The sequence below is a fragment of the Seriola aureovittata genome, chromosome 21, assembly GCF_021018895.1.
Source record: "Seriola aureovittata isolate HTS-2021-v1 ecotype China chromosome 21, ASM2101889v1, whole genome shotgun sequence".
In the NCBI taxonomy this organism is placed as follows: domain Eukaryota; kingdom Metazoa; phylum Chordata; class Actinopteri; order Carangiformes; family Carangidae; genus Seriola; species Seriola aureovittata.
The window spans coordinates 7,900,733-7,921,097 of NC_079384.1; the positions used below are offsets into that span (position 1 = coordinate 7,900,733).

The following is a 20,365-nucleotide window of genomic DNA, read 5'->3' on the forward strand; positions in this document are numbered from 1 at the left end:
GAATTGTGAATCACTTGTAAATGATCCGGTGATTATCTGCTAAGGTACATAAAAAAGAAAGTTGCAGTGGTCCAAGTGGGACAAAATGGAACAGCTCAGCAATATTCCTTCATTAATAAGAGGTGGAGCAAATCAAATCCTCGACAGCATTAAATGAAATTGCCTGACAGGGGCACAAATGAGCACTGTTTTTATTCCATCTGCTTTGGGATGCAGGAAATGACTTTAAGCAATCGTATGAAATCATTCTTTTGACATTTTTGAGGCTCGGTATGACTAAATGTGCTTGACATAAAAAAAGATACTTTCAACACTTCTGATCTTCCAGACAGAAAGCAGAACAGAAAGCAGAATAGGAGCCAGGATAGAGAGTGATTGTTAATATAGTGGGGGGCTGAGATAATACAGATGGGATATTACAAAACATGCACCAATAATCAGTCACACACACACACACACACACACACACACACACACACACACACACACACACACACACACACACACACACACACACAAACACTGATGTATTAAGGATCAAATGCCTGTATCTTGTTGTGTATCCCTCGGGTTAATGATAATTTTGAAATGAAAAATATGTACATGTGTGCGTGTGTGTGCGTGTGTGTGTGTGTCTGCATCCCGTTTGCTATTCACCTGCTGTATATGTCCACTTATGCTCATTCACACATTTCTGCTGCCACAAATCATTGTATGTGTGCGTGTATACTGAACACTCTTCTCTTTCCCTCATTCTCCAGCCGACTCTCGTTTTTGACATCCCATGATGGCTCTACTGGTTCTTCAATACAACTGCTTGTCTCCTGGCAACCAGTGTCTCCCATTATGGCACACTGAGTACTCACTGTGCCAGCACCCCTGGCACATCAGACACATCAGATACAACAGAAAAAAAGTATACATTAAATCTATGGTGCAGTACATGTAACACTATTAGTGAGTTCTGGACCAAAGATAGTTCAGCCTTAAACACACAGCATACATGTAGACACAGGCAAACAATGGCCAAACATAGTGATTTTCACTAGTGGGGAACAGTTCCAGTCAACAAGCGAACCCGTCTTTGATTCAGACTGATTACGTTACGTTTGTTAAAGATCCAGGTAAAATGCAGCTGGGTGTTTTCAGGACAACACACACAAATCTCACTCATGGACACACTCATACGAGCCTCCATGTTTCGCTGGGAAAGGCCTGTTGCTATGAAACCATGTGAGCACAGACAGTTCAAATGCACGACTGAAAGCTGTGTTTTACTCAAGGAAACATCTGATCACATCCGAGACAGCTTGTACAAAGTTAAACAATCGATAGTTTCATAAGCAGCTGGCTGTCTGAGTCAGCTTCAATGCACTCAACAGAAAAAAAGAAAAAAGATTACACTCAACGAAGCTTCAATTCAAAGCAATGGTGTAGCTTTCAAAGGAAAACAGCAACAGAGAATCTTCTAATTGGTTAATTGACTAATTAAGCCACAGGGAGACGTCCTGAAGTGTCCTGGACTGAGATAAAGAGAAAAACAGGATGACCACCTTAAGTGCACCGTCTACGCTGGCTGCACTGCTAATAGGGAGAAACACACACAGGAGATAGATACGTTGTGAGGATAAATACGAGTGTCGATGGCTTTGGTTGCTGGGTAACTAAAATATACAGCTATTTTTGTTTGATTGAAGTTCCCGCCCCACACATCTTTCACTATGTGCCCGTTGTGATTTCACAGCGATATGCAGTGCATCTCAAATGTTGAATTAGTTTCACGCAGTAATCTTGGACATGCAAAAGAGGCTTATTTTCCAATAAATGGTCCGGTATTTATTTGCTCCTATTATTGGCCCCAACATAGGAGATGTTACTGGCAAGCAAAAATGGTGTAATTAATAAAGCCACTAGTTGCTGAGAGACCGAGAGAATATATTGACATAAAGAGCTTATATAAGTAATGGGCAAATTTAATTGCAACAGATCAGAGAACAGGCCTCTCACTAAACAATGATGAAATATAGAACTGAGGAAATAAAAGTATGAAAAAAAAAGACCTCACTGTCTCTTGCTGTCATGTTGATTATAGCATATGACAGTGTATTTTGTTAACGTTAATATTCCGTCACAGTGTCATCTCACAGTAAAAAGGTCCTCGTTGTGACTTAGCTACACAAAAACAAACTCAAACTCGTCTCCTTTTTACTTCCACAGAGAAACTAAATTTCTCCCGTGTACATTTCTCACAGAACTGATTTCAGCAGAACAAAGTCTGGGAGTGCTTTTGTTCCATGTGGCAAATGAAAGCAGATTTCTATTCTGATCAATGCAAACAGTTCCATGCTGAAACTCTGGAATGACTGAGAAGTATTACTGTTATGGAATGGATTATGGATCAGGCTTAGACGGACTTAACTTGCTTTTCAAACATGCACACACACATTGGAATTCACTGGCATCTAAACACAGATGAATCAGGTCAAATACTGTTGGAACTTGTGTAACCTCAAAACACTCCTGAAAACTGAGCTGCCCCATGTTCTTCTTTATCCACAATCCTACATTAGATGTAATCAGTTATGCTAATGAGGCCAGTAATGAGTTCTATTTTCATCGGAAAAATTCTGTATGTCTTATATAACTCAAGATTAGAGTGAGGAAACTTGCAAAATGCTGTTACAACAAGACAAAATGACAACCAGCATAAACATAAAGAAGAAGGAGATTACTTGTTGCCACCACAACAAGAGACCACAGCGGCAACAACCATGGGTGGCATTATATAAAGATCTCTGGGAGCCATTGATTTTCAATCATGCCCTACATGCCTTTGTTCTCTTTTCTCAACTCAAATTAAGAGGGGAAATAAAATGCAGACAAAAGAGAGGAAACCAAGGATGGATGGAAGGGTGTAGAGGCAGGTGAACAGATGGGACTTACTTCTTGTGCTGATTCTCCTTCCTGTCAGCAGACCCCAGACTCTGTAAATAAGAGAAGAAAAACAGATGTTACAATCTAAGATAGTCGATTCATGGTATCCATCCGTTCACTTTGTCACATTAATGTAGGCTCAGACGGCTTTATCCAGCTACCTCAAATGTCCACCAATAAGACTAGCGAGCACGGCAAATAAGGCAAACAACTAAAATTTCAATTTAGGAAAAAACATGCAGTAATTAGTCTAAAAATAATATCTTGAAAGCCTCTGACAAAAAAAAAACAAACAGTTAAGGTTCTGCACAAAACGTACTACCCTCAGCCGAAGCATCAGCAAGTTAATTAACCTGAAAAACAGTCCAGTTACACAAACACAAAGACAGAGATATCCTGCTCATTCCCTTTATTGAGTTTGGTTTATTAGAGAAGAGGTGACCTACAGTTAATGTATGTCTCAAGCCGCCCACTAATCTGGACATTTACCTTCAAGGCAGCACCAATCAAATGATCAATGTCCCTGTAAGAGCCAATTACATGGGTAATGACCTTGTCTCCAGTGAAAAATAATTAGCTCCCTAGCCACAATTACAAACACTTAACCCAGTAGTTTTACTTTATTCACATGCATTTATCAAAATGTTTAGGAAGGAAAAAGGGAGCATTAGACACAGTTTAAAAGCCATTTCCCTGATGATAAAGTCAGTTGAGTTCAGAAGCTCACGTGTAATAACAATACTTCCTGCCAGCTCGGCTCAACAGGTGATGTTTGAATGCATCCCTCCAGCACAGGCACACATGCACATTGACACAAAAACGCACCTTTACACACAGGAGCACACACACACACACACACACACACACACGCACGCACACGCGCACACGCGCACACACACACACACACACACGCGCACACACACACACACGCGCACACACACACACACACACACACACACACACACACACACACACACACACACACACACACACACACACACACACACACAGTATCCCCCTGCTGTCCACATCTTCTGGAGGTGTACAGCTCTCAGAGGCGACACATGCTGAGACTGACAGAAGTGCACACATAAGACACACAGACACTCGATGCATACACACACAGATAAATACAAGTGCACACCCGAATTTGGCCCCGAGGCTGGAGACATTTATGGAGTGAAGTTCATCTTTGCAAATGAGGCTAATTCAGGCTCGGTAAATGGAGGAGGGCCCCCCGCCCCACGCCCCCCCCCCCCACATTATCTACTTGTACCTGAATGTAGGCCATTGCACTTATTTACCAGTATAGCTGATGGAGCTACTCTTCGCACCATAAACTAGGATTAGTTCATCATTCATCAAAAGGAGAGTTGCTCATCACGTTTGATTTTCAGGCTTCGTCAGGCTTCTGCATTTTTGTGCATGTTCTGTAAAGCTTGGAAAAATGCATCATCATTTTACAGACTTTTGTAATGACAAACCACAATGTCCAAATTCCCTCAAATTTAAGCACTGTTATTGGGGGGCTCGGGTGCAGGCAGCACGCCATACGCCAACAATAACTCTACATTATGGAATATCATAGTTTTATCAGGACACTGAAGCCATTGAACAACATACATTGGTGTTGACTGACTTTGGCTTGAGCTCCTTCTCTAGGACCGTCCATCAAAGTGTTTGAGTGGTACAGTGTGTGCTTAAAAAGAAGTGAGGAAAAGGCATTCCCTCCCTTTGAATCTCAAACTGAACATCAGAGGGAACTGCTGTTTTGAGCATGAGTGTGTTCATGTGTGTGTGTTCTTTTATATGGGCAGTGCAGTGACATTTTGACCAGCGAGTGACTCCTCTTCTCTGGCGTTTTGAGTGTGTGTGCGCTTTTATGTGTGCAGTGCAGTGACATTTTGACCAGCGATTGACTTCACTGTGTGTACGTTTGCATACTAGTTTCATCCTCCTGGTGGGGACAGGATATGCCATACAGAGCGACTGACCTTTCACCTCCCAGCTCCCCCATGGTGTTCTCAGGTAGTGCTACTCTGCCGAGAGGGATGAGGGCAGGTGGGTGCCCTTCATTTGAAAGATAAGTGTGAGGAGGGGCTGCTGGTATGGTGTATTATGACTATTTTAGAGCCATCTTTCAGACTGAACTAATGACTGCATCAGAGCATGAATCAGGCTGATACTCAACTGAAAATGCACTGACAGTTAAAGAATATTAATAAGAGTGTAACAATTTTAAGTTTTAAGTCCAATATGATACTCCACCGGGTTTTCAAGAAGACATTACAATTTCTATTGAAATTGACAAACCTTATTTGATACTATCATGACTGATTTTTGAGCAGGTGCAGCTTCTGTTTCCATGTGATTTTCATCGTCACACATGATGATATTTTTGCCTTTATGCACACCAGCCTCTCACAAACTTGGTTCATGGTGTTCGTGCAACTTGTCATCAGCGCTCTCTCTCTCCTCCATCCTTCTACCCACATAGAGGCAGCACTAACAGTCATTAGAATGGGAGGAAAATTCAAATTAGGACTAAACGGCTCTTGTGTTATCTCCGCTGCTCATACGAAACCTTTCCCTCTTCACGAACCTTGTATCATTTCTGTGGCACTACTTAGCCCTTAAATCCCACTGACACAAAAAAAAAAAAAGTTTCCACAGATAATGCTAGCAGGAAACATCACACCTGACAACTAACAGAGCTTTTCTTAACATTTTACTCAATTATCTTAATGATAGTGGGGAACGCAGGGGAGACAATTAGCTGGCTTTACCTGCCAAGCGTAGGACATATCTCCGTCAGCTGTGCAGTGGATAACAACAGCTTAAAATTTGCTGTTACGTGTATTCAGATGTAGGGGTATGTGGTGCACAAACAATATTCAAAAAATCATTTAAAAAGAGTGACCACATGGAAAGGATTATATAGGTCTAATAATAATAAATATACAAGAATAAGTCATTTAGTTAGTCCTCAAATCATTTCATTTCAGTTTTATCCACAGGCTTAAGTTTGCATCTTTCTTAGTGTGTGTGTGTGTGTGTGTGTGTGTGTGTGTGAATGGAAGCAGGTACCAAAAAAAAAAACCAAAACAATAAAAAAAAAAAAAAATTGGCATTCCCTCACAGCTGTGAAATTACTGTGACAATATATGCTGTATTCTTGCCAAATCCCTCAAAATCATAATCCGGTTAACATGTGTTTCTTCAAATACTGACTCACAAATAAACAAAAATACACAAGCAGTAATACACACAAAACCACCACCTCATATTTGTTAAATACCTTCACTTTGCGTCCAGTAATTCCAGCACACACACACACACACATACCTGTGGAGGGCAACCCAGTGAACCCAGTCGGAGAACGTTACTCCACTCTCCCTCTCTTCTTTTTCTCTCTTGTTTCCAAAGTCCTCACTGTGGCGTTTCAGCGACGGCTCTAATTGCTGTTCACCTGTCCAACTTCAGATCTTGAGCTCTGTCTCCCTCCCTCCAAATCCAACCCTCTCTATATTCCTCTCGTTCTGTCTAAAGCTGTTGGTCACATGAAGGTTTGCGAAGGTTTGGTGGCTGCTACCGCCACTGACTTGTTGTACTTTAATTGTGGTTGCTAGGCGATAAGCTTCTCCAATTCAGCACACAGTGAGAAGGGGAGGACAGGAGGGGAGGGGGGGAGAGAGTGAGAGAAAAGGTGGTGGTGGTGGTGGTGGTGGTGGTGGGGGGGGTAGGAGGAAATGCTCATTATAGACGCAGTAGCCTGAAGAGAATGATCGGCAGGGAGGAGGATGGTTTGCAGGAGGGGAAGAAGAAGTTGTGCAGATGAGAGATGTGGACGGATGGAGGAGAGGGAACCTCACATAGCAGGTGCATTTCCTTGTTGTTACTCTGGGGCAACTTGGAGCACTTAATCCGGAGCAACAGCACGCTCGGAGGTTTAAATGGACAAGCATGAAGAAAATCTCTGACACAAATATTTCCTCAATAAGCCTGAAGATTGATTGTTTGGGTTGGTCTTGACTTTCTTCTCATTAAATGTAGAAAAACTGAGACTACAGCTTTGTTTTTCCAATTATGTTTGGAAGGACAACCCAGATCTAGAGTCAGCAGTAAATAAACAATTAGCTAATTAGCTATTTGCGCACTTTGCCACAGTTCGCTGGTGCTAATTATTGTCTTTCATGTACACAGGTGTCCGAAGCTGATGAACTGCTCAAATTAGCTTTTTTGCTTGTACAGTATGATGTTATCTATTTACTATAAGATTTACTTTGAATGGGATCTCACAGCACTGTTAGAGTTGATGTGCGCTTTGTATGGCATTTCAGTAAGCAAGAACAAAATTAGACGATAATAGAAGTTAGTCATCAGCAAACAATGGTTGATGATAAAAAGATTTCAATATATCATTGTTTTGATATATAGTGATGCTTGTCTAAAAACGATTTTCTTCTAAACTCTACTGCTGTGACACCATGAGAGTGGATGAGTTCACGCATTTCAATATATAAACGATCTGTTAAATTTGTCTTTTCCACAACGATAATGAGTGCATCACTGTGGAGAATCTGACAGACGTTTTTTTTTACGAGTACCTCTCACACCCAAGCTGAACTAGTTCTTCTCACATGAAGCTGAGTCATGTGGGACCTGTTGACATATTCTCGAGGCAAGCCCCCTTCACATGAATTGTGGGCGTGAGAGTAGCGATAGCAGTGGAATATTTGGACAATGATCGGTGTATCACAACATACGTATGTGTCTGAGGTCAGTCAATGATCTCACGGTGCACTGGCTGTGCTGGCTGCTGGACACGTAATTATGAGTTCTTGACCCACTGGATGAGTATCAGTTTATAGGAAGTATTAGACACATGAAAACCAGTATCCGGATGTGGAGAGCATTGGTCAGGACCAGTAAGCAAATAATGCTTCTTACACAAAACAGTCCGCACGCTCACACTTCAAGCTCTGTCAATATAAATCAATTTAGCAATGAAATCTACATTGTTCTCAGTGGCTGGTGACCTTCAGTGGGACTGTGGGTAACTGTTGTGGGTTTCTGTGTATATGTGAATGTATGAGAGACAGTGTGTGTGTGTTTGTGTGTGTGTCTGTGTCTGTGTGTTAGTATGGTGTATTATGACTCACTGCATGTTTTCAGTGTCTGGCTGTGGGCACACACAAATCTCTGCCACCTCATTGTCCAGTGAGTACTGTGCAGCCTGAGCGCAGACTGGTATAGGGAACATTAGTCATAGCTGGTGGAAATGTCAAACATGCTGGCATTGCTCTGAAATCATACACAGGAAATACTGTCATGCTTTCTTTTTTTAATCATCCCATTCCTACTTATGTCCATCCATCCCTCCACCCACCCTTGCTTCCCTCAACAATAAAATCCACCTGACAATTTCTGGGGCTGAGACTACAGGAGATGCTTAGAGCGGCTGGTCCTGGCTCACCTTAAAACCCTCCTACCATCCACCCTGGACCCCCTCCAATTCGCCTACCGCCAGAATAGGAGTACGGAAGATGCCATCTCCATGGCACTACACTCCGCCCTCTCTCACCTGGACAATAACAACACTTATGTGAGAATGCTGTTCATAGACTTCAGTTCAGCATTCAACACCATAATCCCCTCCAAGCTGATCACCAAACTCAGCGACCTGGGTATCAACGCTTCCCTCTGTAACTGGATACTGGACTTCTTGACCAACAGACCCCAGTCTGTTAGGCTAGGAAACCACACCTCCTCTACCCTCACCCTGAACACCGGCGTCCCTCAAGGCTGCGTGCTGAGTCCTCTCCTCTACTCCCTCTTCACCTACGACTGCACACCTGTACATGGTTCCAACTCCATCGTCAAGTTTGCAGACGACACAACGGTGATTGGCCTCATCAGAAACAACGATGAGTCAGCGTACAGAGAAGAGGTCCAGCATCTGGCAGAGTGGTGCGCCGACAACAACCTGGCCCTCAACATCAAGAAGACCAAAGAACTCATTGTGGACTTCAGGAAGAGGAGTGACACACCCGCCCCCCTGCTCATCAACGAGACGGAGGTTGAGCGTGTCACCAGCTTCAAGTTCCTGGGTGTCCACATCTCCGAGGACCTCTCCTGGTCTCTCAACACCTCAACCCTGGTCAAGAAGGCTCACCAGCGTCTCTTCTTCCTGAGGAGACTCAAGAAGGCCCACCTGTCACCTCAGATCCTGGTGAACTTCTACCGCTGCACCATCGAGAGCATCCTCACCAACTGCATCTCGGTGTGGTATGGTAGCTGCTCTATCGCGGACCAGAAGTCACTCCAGAGGGTGGTGAAAACCGCCCAACGCATCACCGGTTCTCCCCTCCCCTCTATCGAGGCTGTCCAGAGCAAGAGGTGTCTGCGGAAGGCGCGCAGCATCGTGAGGGACAGCTCTCACCCCAGCCACAGACTGTTTTCCCTCCTCCCCTCAGGGAAACGCTACAGGGTTCTCCGCTCCAGGACCAGCAGGTTCAGGAAAAGCTTCTTCCCTGCAGCGGTCACCCTGCTGAACTCACAACCCCGGTGTCCCCCCCCACACACACACAACCCAGAGACTGTGACTGCCACACCAACCCCCTCAGCCACCTAACCTTGCACTGAACTGTTCTGAACCGTCTCTACTCATTGTCTAGCACTCACTGTATTTATTCCCGCTACCTCATCATTGTAATTTTGTACCCTACATATGCACATCTCCACTTTACTTATGCACACCCTCACTTTACATACCTGTACAGCACACACTTGCACTTTAACTGCTCTTTTGCACTTCTGGTTAGATACTAACTGCATTTCGTTGTCTTAGTACGTGTACTCTGTGCAATGACAATAAAGTTGAATCTAATCTAAAATGCAAGCACCCAGCATGCACCACTGAGGGGCCGCAGCAGGTCGTCCCGACACCTGTCAGTCAGGAGGAGCTTTTCTAATTATATCTCACACACATAATTACACGCGCAGTATAGTACACCCAATACATGCAGATGCACACCCCCACACACTCATGCACACACACCTCCACACACATATTTAGCAACTTCCTTGAAGGGCTCTCAATGGGTTCCGAGTGGCCTTTCAGTGTATCCTTCCTACACGGGCTCCTGGGAAAACAGTGTGACAGCTGGCTTCAGGATACACACTCTGCGCCGGCTTAAAACGCAGCTTTAGCTCTTGTAACATTTCACAGAGCCACTTAGACTAAAAAATTGAAAGACTTTTGAGATACCAGCCTTCCAACACTGTGTCCAACAAGCAATTATCAGCCAGTAAATTTGCCAAACTGTGACTTTTATGACATTTACACCTACAGTCTCCTGTCGCTTTTGGTAGCAGGGTCAGTGCATTTCTACTGCTTGATCGATTCCCAGATTTGTTTGGACTGAGGGCAGAACTTTGTGTGCTACAGTATGATAACAAAGCAAAACCCAATTATAAACAACAGCTCACAGCAGTCAACTGGGGGCCTACGCATCTGGGTTGGCGGAGAGAAAAAGAAGGGCGAGAAGATGAAAAAGAGGAGGAGGTAAAAAGAAAAAGGAAAGAATTCAAAATGAAATAAGCTGGAGTCAAATGGCAGAAATAAGGGGAAGGTTTCTGGGTTTATACTAATGTTTCATAAAACAAAGAGTTCAAATAATTTAGTATGCAAACAGAATACAAGCATAAATATACTCAATAACAGTGGAACAAAAACAAATGCAAGGATGATGTGGAGCTTACAAGGCATGCGGACAGTGTAGTCTTTCTTTCTTTCTTTCTTTCTTGCATGGATCCATTTTCCACAGTGGTGTTAGACAGAATTAATAGGGCTCTTAAAAACTCAGACACTTCTGAGGCACAGAAAAAAAGAGTCAAAGAAAACAGATGACATGGAAGGAGGGGGGCTGACAGACAGATAACATTACATCAACAGTAGGACAAATGGATAGAAAGAATGGAAGGCTAACACGAAGACATGTGCAAAGGGAGGCAGCTAGCTAGGTACACGTGTGCAGGTGCACACGGATAGAGAGAGAGAGAGAACTAGAAGATGACTGGAGGAGAAAGTTTTAGTTGGCATCACACATGCATGTGCTGTGCTTCCTGATTTCACTGACCAATCAAAACATGTCAACAGCTCCGGGTGATGCGAGAGTGACAGGGCGGGTCTTCTCTCCCTCTGTCTAAATGTCTCCACTTTTACAATGTCATTATTTGTACAGGATTCCCACTCCCAAGTCTTGTGGTCTTGGGACCAAAGGGACCAAAACATGGCTCATAAATCAACACAGCAGAGAGAGACTATGGATATTTACCCATAAATCACTGCGGCGGAGCCACCTACAATCAGACTAATGGGGCTGGAAGACGTGCTGTCATCCAAGCCATGATGTCACCAAGACTGAGCCTGTGGGTGTTGATGTTGGTGGTGGGTCTCTGATTCTGTGTGTGTGTGTGTGTGTGTGTGGGTGGGTGGGTGGGGGGGAACTGCATATGTGGCTGTATGTCTCTTGCTGTGTGTGCGTGCGTGCGTGCGTGTGTGTGTGTGTGGGGTGGGGTGGGGTGGGAGGGGGGTGTCTGAGTATGTGGTGGTAGGTCCACGGCTGTGCTTGTGTAAGTGTCTGTGGTAAGTGTGTATGTGGGAGGTGGGATGTCTGTTTATATGGGTTTGTGTGTACTGGGGGTGGCCAATGTGTGTGTGCGTATTTTTTCTGTCAGTATAAAATTTCATCATGTCTCTGCATTTATGTGCATGTTACATTGGTTTATACACACTCTCACACACACACACACACACACACACACACACACACACACACACACACACACACACACACACACAGGTATTGCACATCCAAGACTGGACTTAACACACGTATAAAACACACACATCGGCATACAGATGCATGCAAACACACACATCGGCCTTGTGGTTAGTGCTGGCTTACAATGGGTGTGGGATTCCATAGAGAAAATCTAAACAAGTCGAGCGGTTAGCACGGGGCTGCCACGTTTCCACACAATGGCGCTCATTGACATAAATAACTGGGGACTTTGTGAAATGGGACACCCATTAACTTCTCCTCCACAGATAATTGCCCATTAGATCTTGGAAGAGCACTGGATTGAGAAATAACTCAACTCTGACGCTAAATGCAACTTGTAATAATAAAAAAGTCACATTGTGAAAGGGGCCTGGAATCCGTTAAGATGGGTTGGCTTTTTGTACTATCATCCAGCCAAGCACTTGGATTATCAACAAAGCAAACTATGGCTTGTTGTAGGAGCTCTGCAGTCTGTGCCTTTCCTTAAGCTGCGCTTTGAACATGGAAAAGATGATGACAACAAGGGAAAAAGAAGACAAAGAAGAAGAGAACTGCAAATTAGAAAATAAGACGAGGGGCAAGAATAAATTACTGTGGAAGAGACTGAAAGATGTCGTAAAAGAAACAGAAGCAGAATAGTAGGTGAAGAAAGAAATTGAAGACGAGTAAAAATAGAATTTCATTTCATGAGTTTGTGCTCCATTATTGAAAAGTAAATGTAGGCAATTACGGTGACTAATGAACGCCTGCAATGCATCCAGTATTGATGTCACTCATGACGTACATAATTTACTTACAGACATCGGTAACAACGACCTCCACCTTTTATGAATCAGAACACATGGTTTCGTTGCAGGCCCCACATGTTCCCAGTAAATCGATGTGCCCATGTCACCACCTTCACCTCCGCTTGCTGTCATCCGCCTCACTCTGTGCGCATGTTCCTATCTATGCGTGTCACAACAGCATGAGGACAGGACAAATGATCCAGGCTAACATGACTCATTCATAAAAAAAAAAATCAAATGCCTCCTGCCTACATCCTTCAGAGCGTACTGTACCACACACAATACTATAAACAGTCGCTCACAGCCACACGGGGGTGACTCAGTTTTGATGTAAAATATGACGATGGTAATTATCAGCATATGACTCTACAGATCAAGGCCGGGATTAAGAATAGATCTACAGGCAATGACAAATCAGTGAGGAGGCTGATCTTTCCTGTCCACTGTACTGTATGTCACATAACTCTTGATGTTACCAACACACTGCACTTTTACCAGGAACTTGCACACACATGTTGTTTGCTGCTCAACAACAGTCAGACTGACACAGATGGAAAATAACACACACACACACACACACACACACACACACACACACACACACACACATATTCTCTCCACCTACACATGCCAATGGCCATGGCTCTATTTATTTTCCCTCATTAGTTTTAAATGGCCCATCCAGACGTTACTGTGGCCCCTGCTTTTAATCATTGAAGAGAGCTCAGCTCAGCGCTGGCTTCGTCCTCTTTGATGTCCCTTGTCAGTCCGCCAGCCAACCAGCGAGCCAATGTCTCTCCTCCCTTCCCTTTCGGCTACTGCAAACAGCAGCCCACTCTGCTGCACTTTACAAAGCTCTTTTCAGATTGAGTCATACATCTATCAAAATACCATAATAAGTATTTCAATCTCTTTTTAATTACTGGGAGTCGAGTGTATTGATGACAGCAGTGTTCCTATAAAATGTTGTACAGCTACACTACGTACTGTACTAACAGTTCAGACACCAGAAACTTGACTGCTGCAGTACGTGACTACTAATACGCATATTTGAAATCAGAATTCTTCACTAATGTCAAAGTTTAATAGGAAATTTGTGAAATCATAATGAGTTATGAGCGTGTTAGTCAAGCTGAGCTGCTTTTTTCTATACTGTCTTCAATGTAGTTGATAATTAAGAAGGACAGGCTGATAGCAGGGACATACTGTATGGGTGTAATAAGAGAACGCTTCCATCGGCTTCTCATTTACCAACCTCATTTGAAATGGCTGGTTTATTGGTTGCTAGATTGGTTGCCACTCAACAGTCTTATTTTTAGGACTTCCGCAGTGCAATATTATTATTAAACTACAAGCATTGAGACTGAGACTCAGTGTCAGTCCAGCTATCATCCAACAGCAGAAGGCATCAGAAAAGAGAGGTTAAAAGGTCAAAGAAAAAATTCCCTGAACTGGGAATTTGAATTATTTTTGCTCTTTGCAGCTATTAAACTGTACTGGAGTCAGTTAGAGGAACAGATGATTTGACGGACGAATTCGAAGATGCTCCGTTCGAACATTTCTGTAATAATTTTCTTTCTCTTGATAACTACCAGATAACTATCTCTGTATGACAGCTCATGATTCTTCAATGATGTCACTGCCACAGTTGTCCAGCGACTGTGAACTACTCCAGCAAGTCTATCAATGTTTCCGACCTTTTTTTTTCCTACCCAGACGTCCACAGGATAAGGTGGTGGTGAGAGTGATGTCCTGAGGTGACCACCTGGCTGCAACAAAAGGTTCATAGGAATCTACTCTGGATTAAGCTTTATCTACTGTAAATGCTGAGAGGCAGCTGGCTGGCTGCATCAGATATCCATTTTGACCTATTTCTTCAAGGTACGCATGCCAACATACAATAAATAAACAAGCTATAATGGATAAATGATGGGAAATGTTGAACTGTATGTTGCATTTTTAAAGTAAAGGGAATTACTGACAGCTGTTTGCTCAACTGACAGCTTCAATAATAAGATTTAGGATTTGAATGGAGCCCACGCTTTTTCTCCCGTTCAGTACGAAACCACAGAGGCACCTAAGAGACGTGGCGGCCATTGCATACAAACATGTGTTGCTACTCTTCAACATCACTGCAACTGAAAAAAAGGACTTTTTTAAATTTTTTTCTCCTGGTTTTGGCTTGGATGTACAATAAACATAAGCATTAGATTTAGATAGGAAGGAGAAACTGCTGGGCTCACACACACATCCAGAAAAAACAACAAACACAGTCGCACACAATTTTTTGTTTGCAATAAAATAATGGCAATATTGTTGTACTGCATATCGCTCGTTTAAGCCTCCATGATATAAATGTCCGTCTGTACAATGTCTTCATAAGTATAGCAAAGACCACTATGGGAGCGTGCGCATGCTCTCCATGATAACAGGGGGCCAGGCCACAGACACTGGTCCAACGACTAATAAGAAAAATGAGCCTTTGATAAGAATGACATCATCACAGCCTGACCTGTTTTGAATTTCTGACTGTAGGCCTAAACATACACTGTTGGAAAGGGTAGCACTTCATTGTGGTGGATAGCTGGACTCATGCCTCCATTCATTACGAGTGAAACACCGTAATAAAGAGAAACAACTGGTGACTAATGGGAAATTATAGTCAAAACAGTTTGAAAATAAGTTACAATTCACATCAATTGAGCTTTATGTCGTCACCACATTTACTTCATCTCTCAAATCTGCAGAGGGAGAGAAAATATTATTTTTTAAAGCTCCTTAATAATGTTTGACCTGTCTTTTCAAATCAGGTGTTGAGAAATATAGGGCAGAGGGGTAGGGTTAAAACAGCAGGTAAATTGGTGTATTCGCCGTGATACTACTGGGTGGTACACAGCGTCGTACCAGAGTGTGTGTTCTCTCCCGATTCCCAAAGTGATTTATTCCATTTTAATACAGCATGTTTGCTTTGGAGCATGATATGTATTTGGTCATGAGACATTAATAGAGTAGAAAACATGTTGAAAAATGAGTTCGCTGACGTGTGTGTTTGAGTACTGTATGTGCTTGAGTGTGTGCGCGCCTGTGTGAGTGTGTGCACTGCACTGAGTCTTGAGGCCCACGCTGTCACTCAGCCCAGCTCACAGGGTGGTCCAAACACTGAGCCCTCTTTACTCAGTCTCACACACACAAGCACATGCACGCAAACAAACAAACACTCACTGGTGTACATGTAATGACATATATAACAAAGTATATATAAATATATGGCCATATATATGACCGTAATGAAGCAATCACATAACCTCAGCGCTTCCCCTCTTCCTGTCCCAAACCGTACACCTAAATATACTGCCACAGACTCCATCACACAGCAAGAGAAATGGAGAGTCCAGGGGAAAGGAACAGCGCTACACAGCAACCCTTTCATGCTTCACATTTGGTGTGGCAACGGGTTGCACTGGAGGGATGCTGAGTTTGACAGCGCAGCGTATTAGCCAGTAACTGACTGTCATTTGGCAGTTTTTGGGTGCGTTGGTGAGGCGAATTAGCAGCACTGACGTAGAGGTAGAAGGGGAAGTTTGCTGGCCCCATCCTGCCAGAACTTTGCTACGTTCATTTAGACTGTACACCACAAGCGGTCCAACAAAGCAACATGCCCTCTTGCTTCCTGATAAAGCTTCTCAATATGAAAGGAAATGACTAAGCTCTTGTCAGTGGAAGAAATCTGTCTCAAAAGCCTCTTGGTGCATAACTTTCCAAAAGCCAATTAACACTAAAACTCAGGCTATTTTTGTTTTTCCGCACATTGGAACACAGTGACATTGCTTTTGGCCTGCTTATGCTAAGCTAGGCAAGCAACAAAGCTAGTCCCTGCAGCCAGACATTTAACATTTGATTGGTGCAAAGATTTCACAAATCTGAATATCTAAATAGCACACAGCCATGGCAGTTTAAAATCTAAATATTGACCTTCTTGAGCCCCACCACTCACCGCTAAAAAGACACACAGCACTATGATTACTCACAGAATCACTGCACTAACACTGCAAAGAATCAGAGGCGAATGGGTGGGGAGAGAGAGAAGAAAAAAAAAGGTCTATTTGAGCATGTGTGTATAATTGCAGCAAAGGAACATGGAAGTTGTGCCAAAGGAATGTGACACAAAAGTTGATGGTGTGGTGTTTGTTGACATGTCAAGAACTGAACCTTCCTGTAAACCATTACCACTCAGAACAAACTCAGATGTTTAATCAGAGTTTATACTTTGCAGCAACAAAGAGATAGTTTAAAAGAAGTTCAAACATAAGAAAATTATGTTCCTTTCATGAGTACCAGACCATGGCTTCATTTTCCATATCTGTTCCTCCAAAAGACAACAAGCCACAAAGTGAGCCTACAAGTGATTTATTTGGGCTATTAGCACTGATGTATCTGGATTAGCTCCACTTTCGTCTTCCAGGTGAGGGGGAAATGAGTCGTTAATATTTGCGCTACGCTACAGTTCTCCTGCAGTATCACAGCTCACACAGCAGGAAGCACAAGGCTCCCTCCCCTTCCCGCTATTAGACATTCACTGAACAAATACTGCAAATGAGCCCCGCATCCCCCACAAAATGGTAATAAGCCATAATTGCCTGTAATCTGAATACATTAGTCCTAAGAGGGTCCTGTTGCTTTTGTGTGCAATCACGGTGGAGCTCGAGGACTAAAATACGATGGTAAGATGGGGGCTTGATGTCTCATGAAATATACATTCAATTTTGCAATACACCACACAGCGACATTGTAACTACAATTTGTACGATTAAGTCGCTTAATTGGATTCTCATGTGCATGTATGACATGTGTGATCCCTGTCACATATAAAAAAGTGTTTTAGATCACAGCAAAGTCAGTACAATGCGTGATTATCACATTAAATAATGGCCTGCAAATAAAAAAAATGTGGTTTTCTGGAAATGTTCAACATTTGCGAAACACCCAAGACAATCTGAGACTGAAGGTGACTGCTGCTTAGAGAGGAGAGCCGCCAGCACTGACACGATATCCGTAGCCGTAACTGACAGGGGGTCGGGATCATTTACAGTCCCGCTGGAGAATGTGAACCAGCTTCTACAAGCCTCTTCATATGACCCTGGATGACTCCCTTACTTAATAGCAGTTTTATTTATTTTTGTTTTGCAGCTTGTTTGCTGAGTGTGTTCCCCTCATCAACATGTCAATCTGGAGCTTGGAATGCTTTCTTTTCTGTCACTCTTGTCATCTCTTTCATTTTCTTTCTATTGCACCCATTTCTCTCTCTTACTCTGCTAGAATTGGAGGCGCCATTGTGTGCTTGCGGCTTGTTTACGAGGAACACTGATTCACCCAGTGAGGTTTGGCTTGCTTGTGCAGGGAGGGGGAGAAATATGAATGAATTTACAACACCCCAACCCTCTACTTCTGCCCTCTATTCCCAAATTCTCCCATCATCTTTCTTCCTCTCTACACGCTCCTTAGCCACCTCCAGTCACACTTTTCCACTGGTGTGTGCGTGTGTCAGTGAGAGTGTATTTGTGTAAAGCCAGAGGGGCGGCCAACACTGGCCAGAGGCTCATTTTTGTGGCCAAGCCAGTGTGTATCCCGACGGCTTGCAGGCGTCTCGGGGGCCAGCTCCTCCTTCCAGCTCCATTCCCTCACCCTAGGGCCTCTCCAGAGAGTCTTTGCAACCAGCCACTGCTTAGTCATTTCTCGATCCTCCAGGACAAAAACCAGTGCTTAGTTTCAGGCATTTATTAAAAATGACAGGCTGTGTTTGTGAGACCTGTCGGGGAGAGGAGGAGGAGGGGAGGGGGGGGACATGTATCCAAAACTGGAAAGAACATTCAGAGTGGGTTTCATGGCTGGGTTGGACAGAAGTCTGGACTAACTTGTAATGGTATCTCTCCAAAAATGTCAAGGATAAAAATGTCCACCTGCCTGCCTCCCTGTCTGCTGATGGCAATGTTCTCTATCTCTCATGTGCATAAAGGTTGCCATGAAGACTGGCAATATTGCCTTTTCTGGGACACTGGCTTATTATTTAAAGTGTAAAATAGCTGAAACTCTCAAACTCAAACATACTGAATCAAGGACAGAATCTATATTTATCCCCACAAGGGAAGAAAACATCTAAAACTGTAGGGCACACGGTGAAATTACAGAAAGTGCATTAGTGATTACTATCCATAACATGTATCGTTGGGAATGGCAGCCAACAATCAGATGTTTTTGTCCGGTTAATGAGCCCCGAATTGAAGAGTGTTTTTGAGGGCCTCTTCCCGACATGGAGAGCTGAGCTCCAGCTTTTGGCTCAACTCACGAGATCACGTGGCAAACAAATAAAACGGCACATGGTTTTCAGAAAGTTCACGAGTTCAGGGCATCAGTGAAGGAAGGGGCTAGTATTTGATTTCTCGCTGACACAAGAGGAAAGAGTTGGGGGTTGATGAGCGAGAGCAAGAGGGAGAGAGGGGGAGAGGGGGAGAGAGGGAGAGGGGGCATGGAGACAGCAGCATCCTCTGCTTCACACCTCATCTTTCCCACGGTATTTGGTTTGTTTACAAGCAGGAGTCAGTGACAGGTTCGTTCCTTGTATCCCGGCTCCAACCAGCGCCAGGTAGGAGGCAGCCAGGCTGGACGCTGAGGCCTTCCTGCCGCTCAAAGCCCCACACAGGCCAGCATGACCAACAGGCTGGGATTTCCATGTCATAACATACCCCTCCCTAAACCCCAACTGACGCCAAGCCTTTCTCCTTCCTCTTTGCTGTCTCATTCTCCAGCCCCCCTCCCCCCCTTCCTTTTCCCTTTTTGCTATGTCTTCATCTCTCCAGGGGGCTACAGTAGCCGTGAAACAGCGTGACCCACACTGAGGGTTTCTCCATCCATCCATCCGCCCCCCCCTCCCTTTCATCTAATCGTTTCTCCAGTTTGTGCTGTTTTGGCGTCAGTGTCCGGATGCTGATACCCAAGACAGCAAACCTGACCCCTGCTGACTCTACACTGCCTAACACTCCCCAGAAACAGCCCCCCACCCCACCCCACCCCACCCCACCCCACAGTTCCACCCTCTCCCTTCCAACCCACCCCATTCCCTGCATGACCCTTTTTGCCATCTGCGGGCCTCTAATTTACAGTGTTTGTGCGTACTGAGATATCCGTGAACGGCTCGCTATTCTGGGCATGTGGAACACGGCATCAATGCCGGATCGCATCCATGCAATTTCCCTTATCTGCACCCCCACTGCCATACCACACTCACCATCCCCTGCAGAAGCGGGCTCAGGTGTCTTGCCCGGCAGCAGTCACAGAGTCTAGAGAACATTTTGCTTTGTCACAAAAGGCCAGAGAAGGGATACCGGGAGAGTTGGAAGCTTTGGTATCTGGTGGTGAACGGAGGTGAACCAGTGGTGGCGCAGACTTGATATGTTTCAGGAAAAAAAAGAAAAAAAAAAGCATCTTATTGCTGTTATTGCTCCATCTTAATGTCAAAACAGAAACTGTTAGGTTAATGGTGTGTGTTTAAATAAAAAGCATATGAGTGCTTTTCATGATTACAAGTATGTGAGAATGCATGAGTGACTCAGTGTGACAAGCCTTCCTACGCTGCAGGAAAAAAAAAAAAGCGAATGAGAGAGCAACAGAAAGAAGGAAGAGAAAGAGTCACAGAGAGTAACGGGCCTAAGAGATTCTGTGTTCCCCATAACATGCCTTTCCATCCCAGGCATTCGAAAGAAGAAATACCACAGTCTCTGCAGCGCTACAGCTCTTGTA

The 20,365-nt window shown here is 43.9% G+C and overlaps 1 protein-coding gene across 3 annotated transcripts in view; it reads right to left on the reverse strand.

Annotated features, from left to right (window-relative positions):
• LOC130162929 (ankyrin repeat and fibronectin type-III domain-containing protein 1) overlaps positions 1–20,365 on the reverse strand; it is a 137,066-nt gene that overhangs the window by 55,851 nt on the left and 60,850 nt on the right. For 2 of the 3 annotated variants that reach the window (XM_056366831.1, XM_056366830.1), the window contains one exon: positions 2,944–2,984. In XM_056366831.1, coding sequence (XP_056222806.1) covers positions 2,944–2,984 — 41 coding nt within the window. Of the gene's footprint in view, positions 1–2,943; positions 2,985–6,279; positions 6,453–20,365 lie in introns of those variants that run through there. The other variant, XM_056366832.1, reaches the window with a different exon arrangement.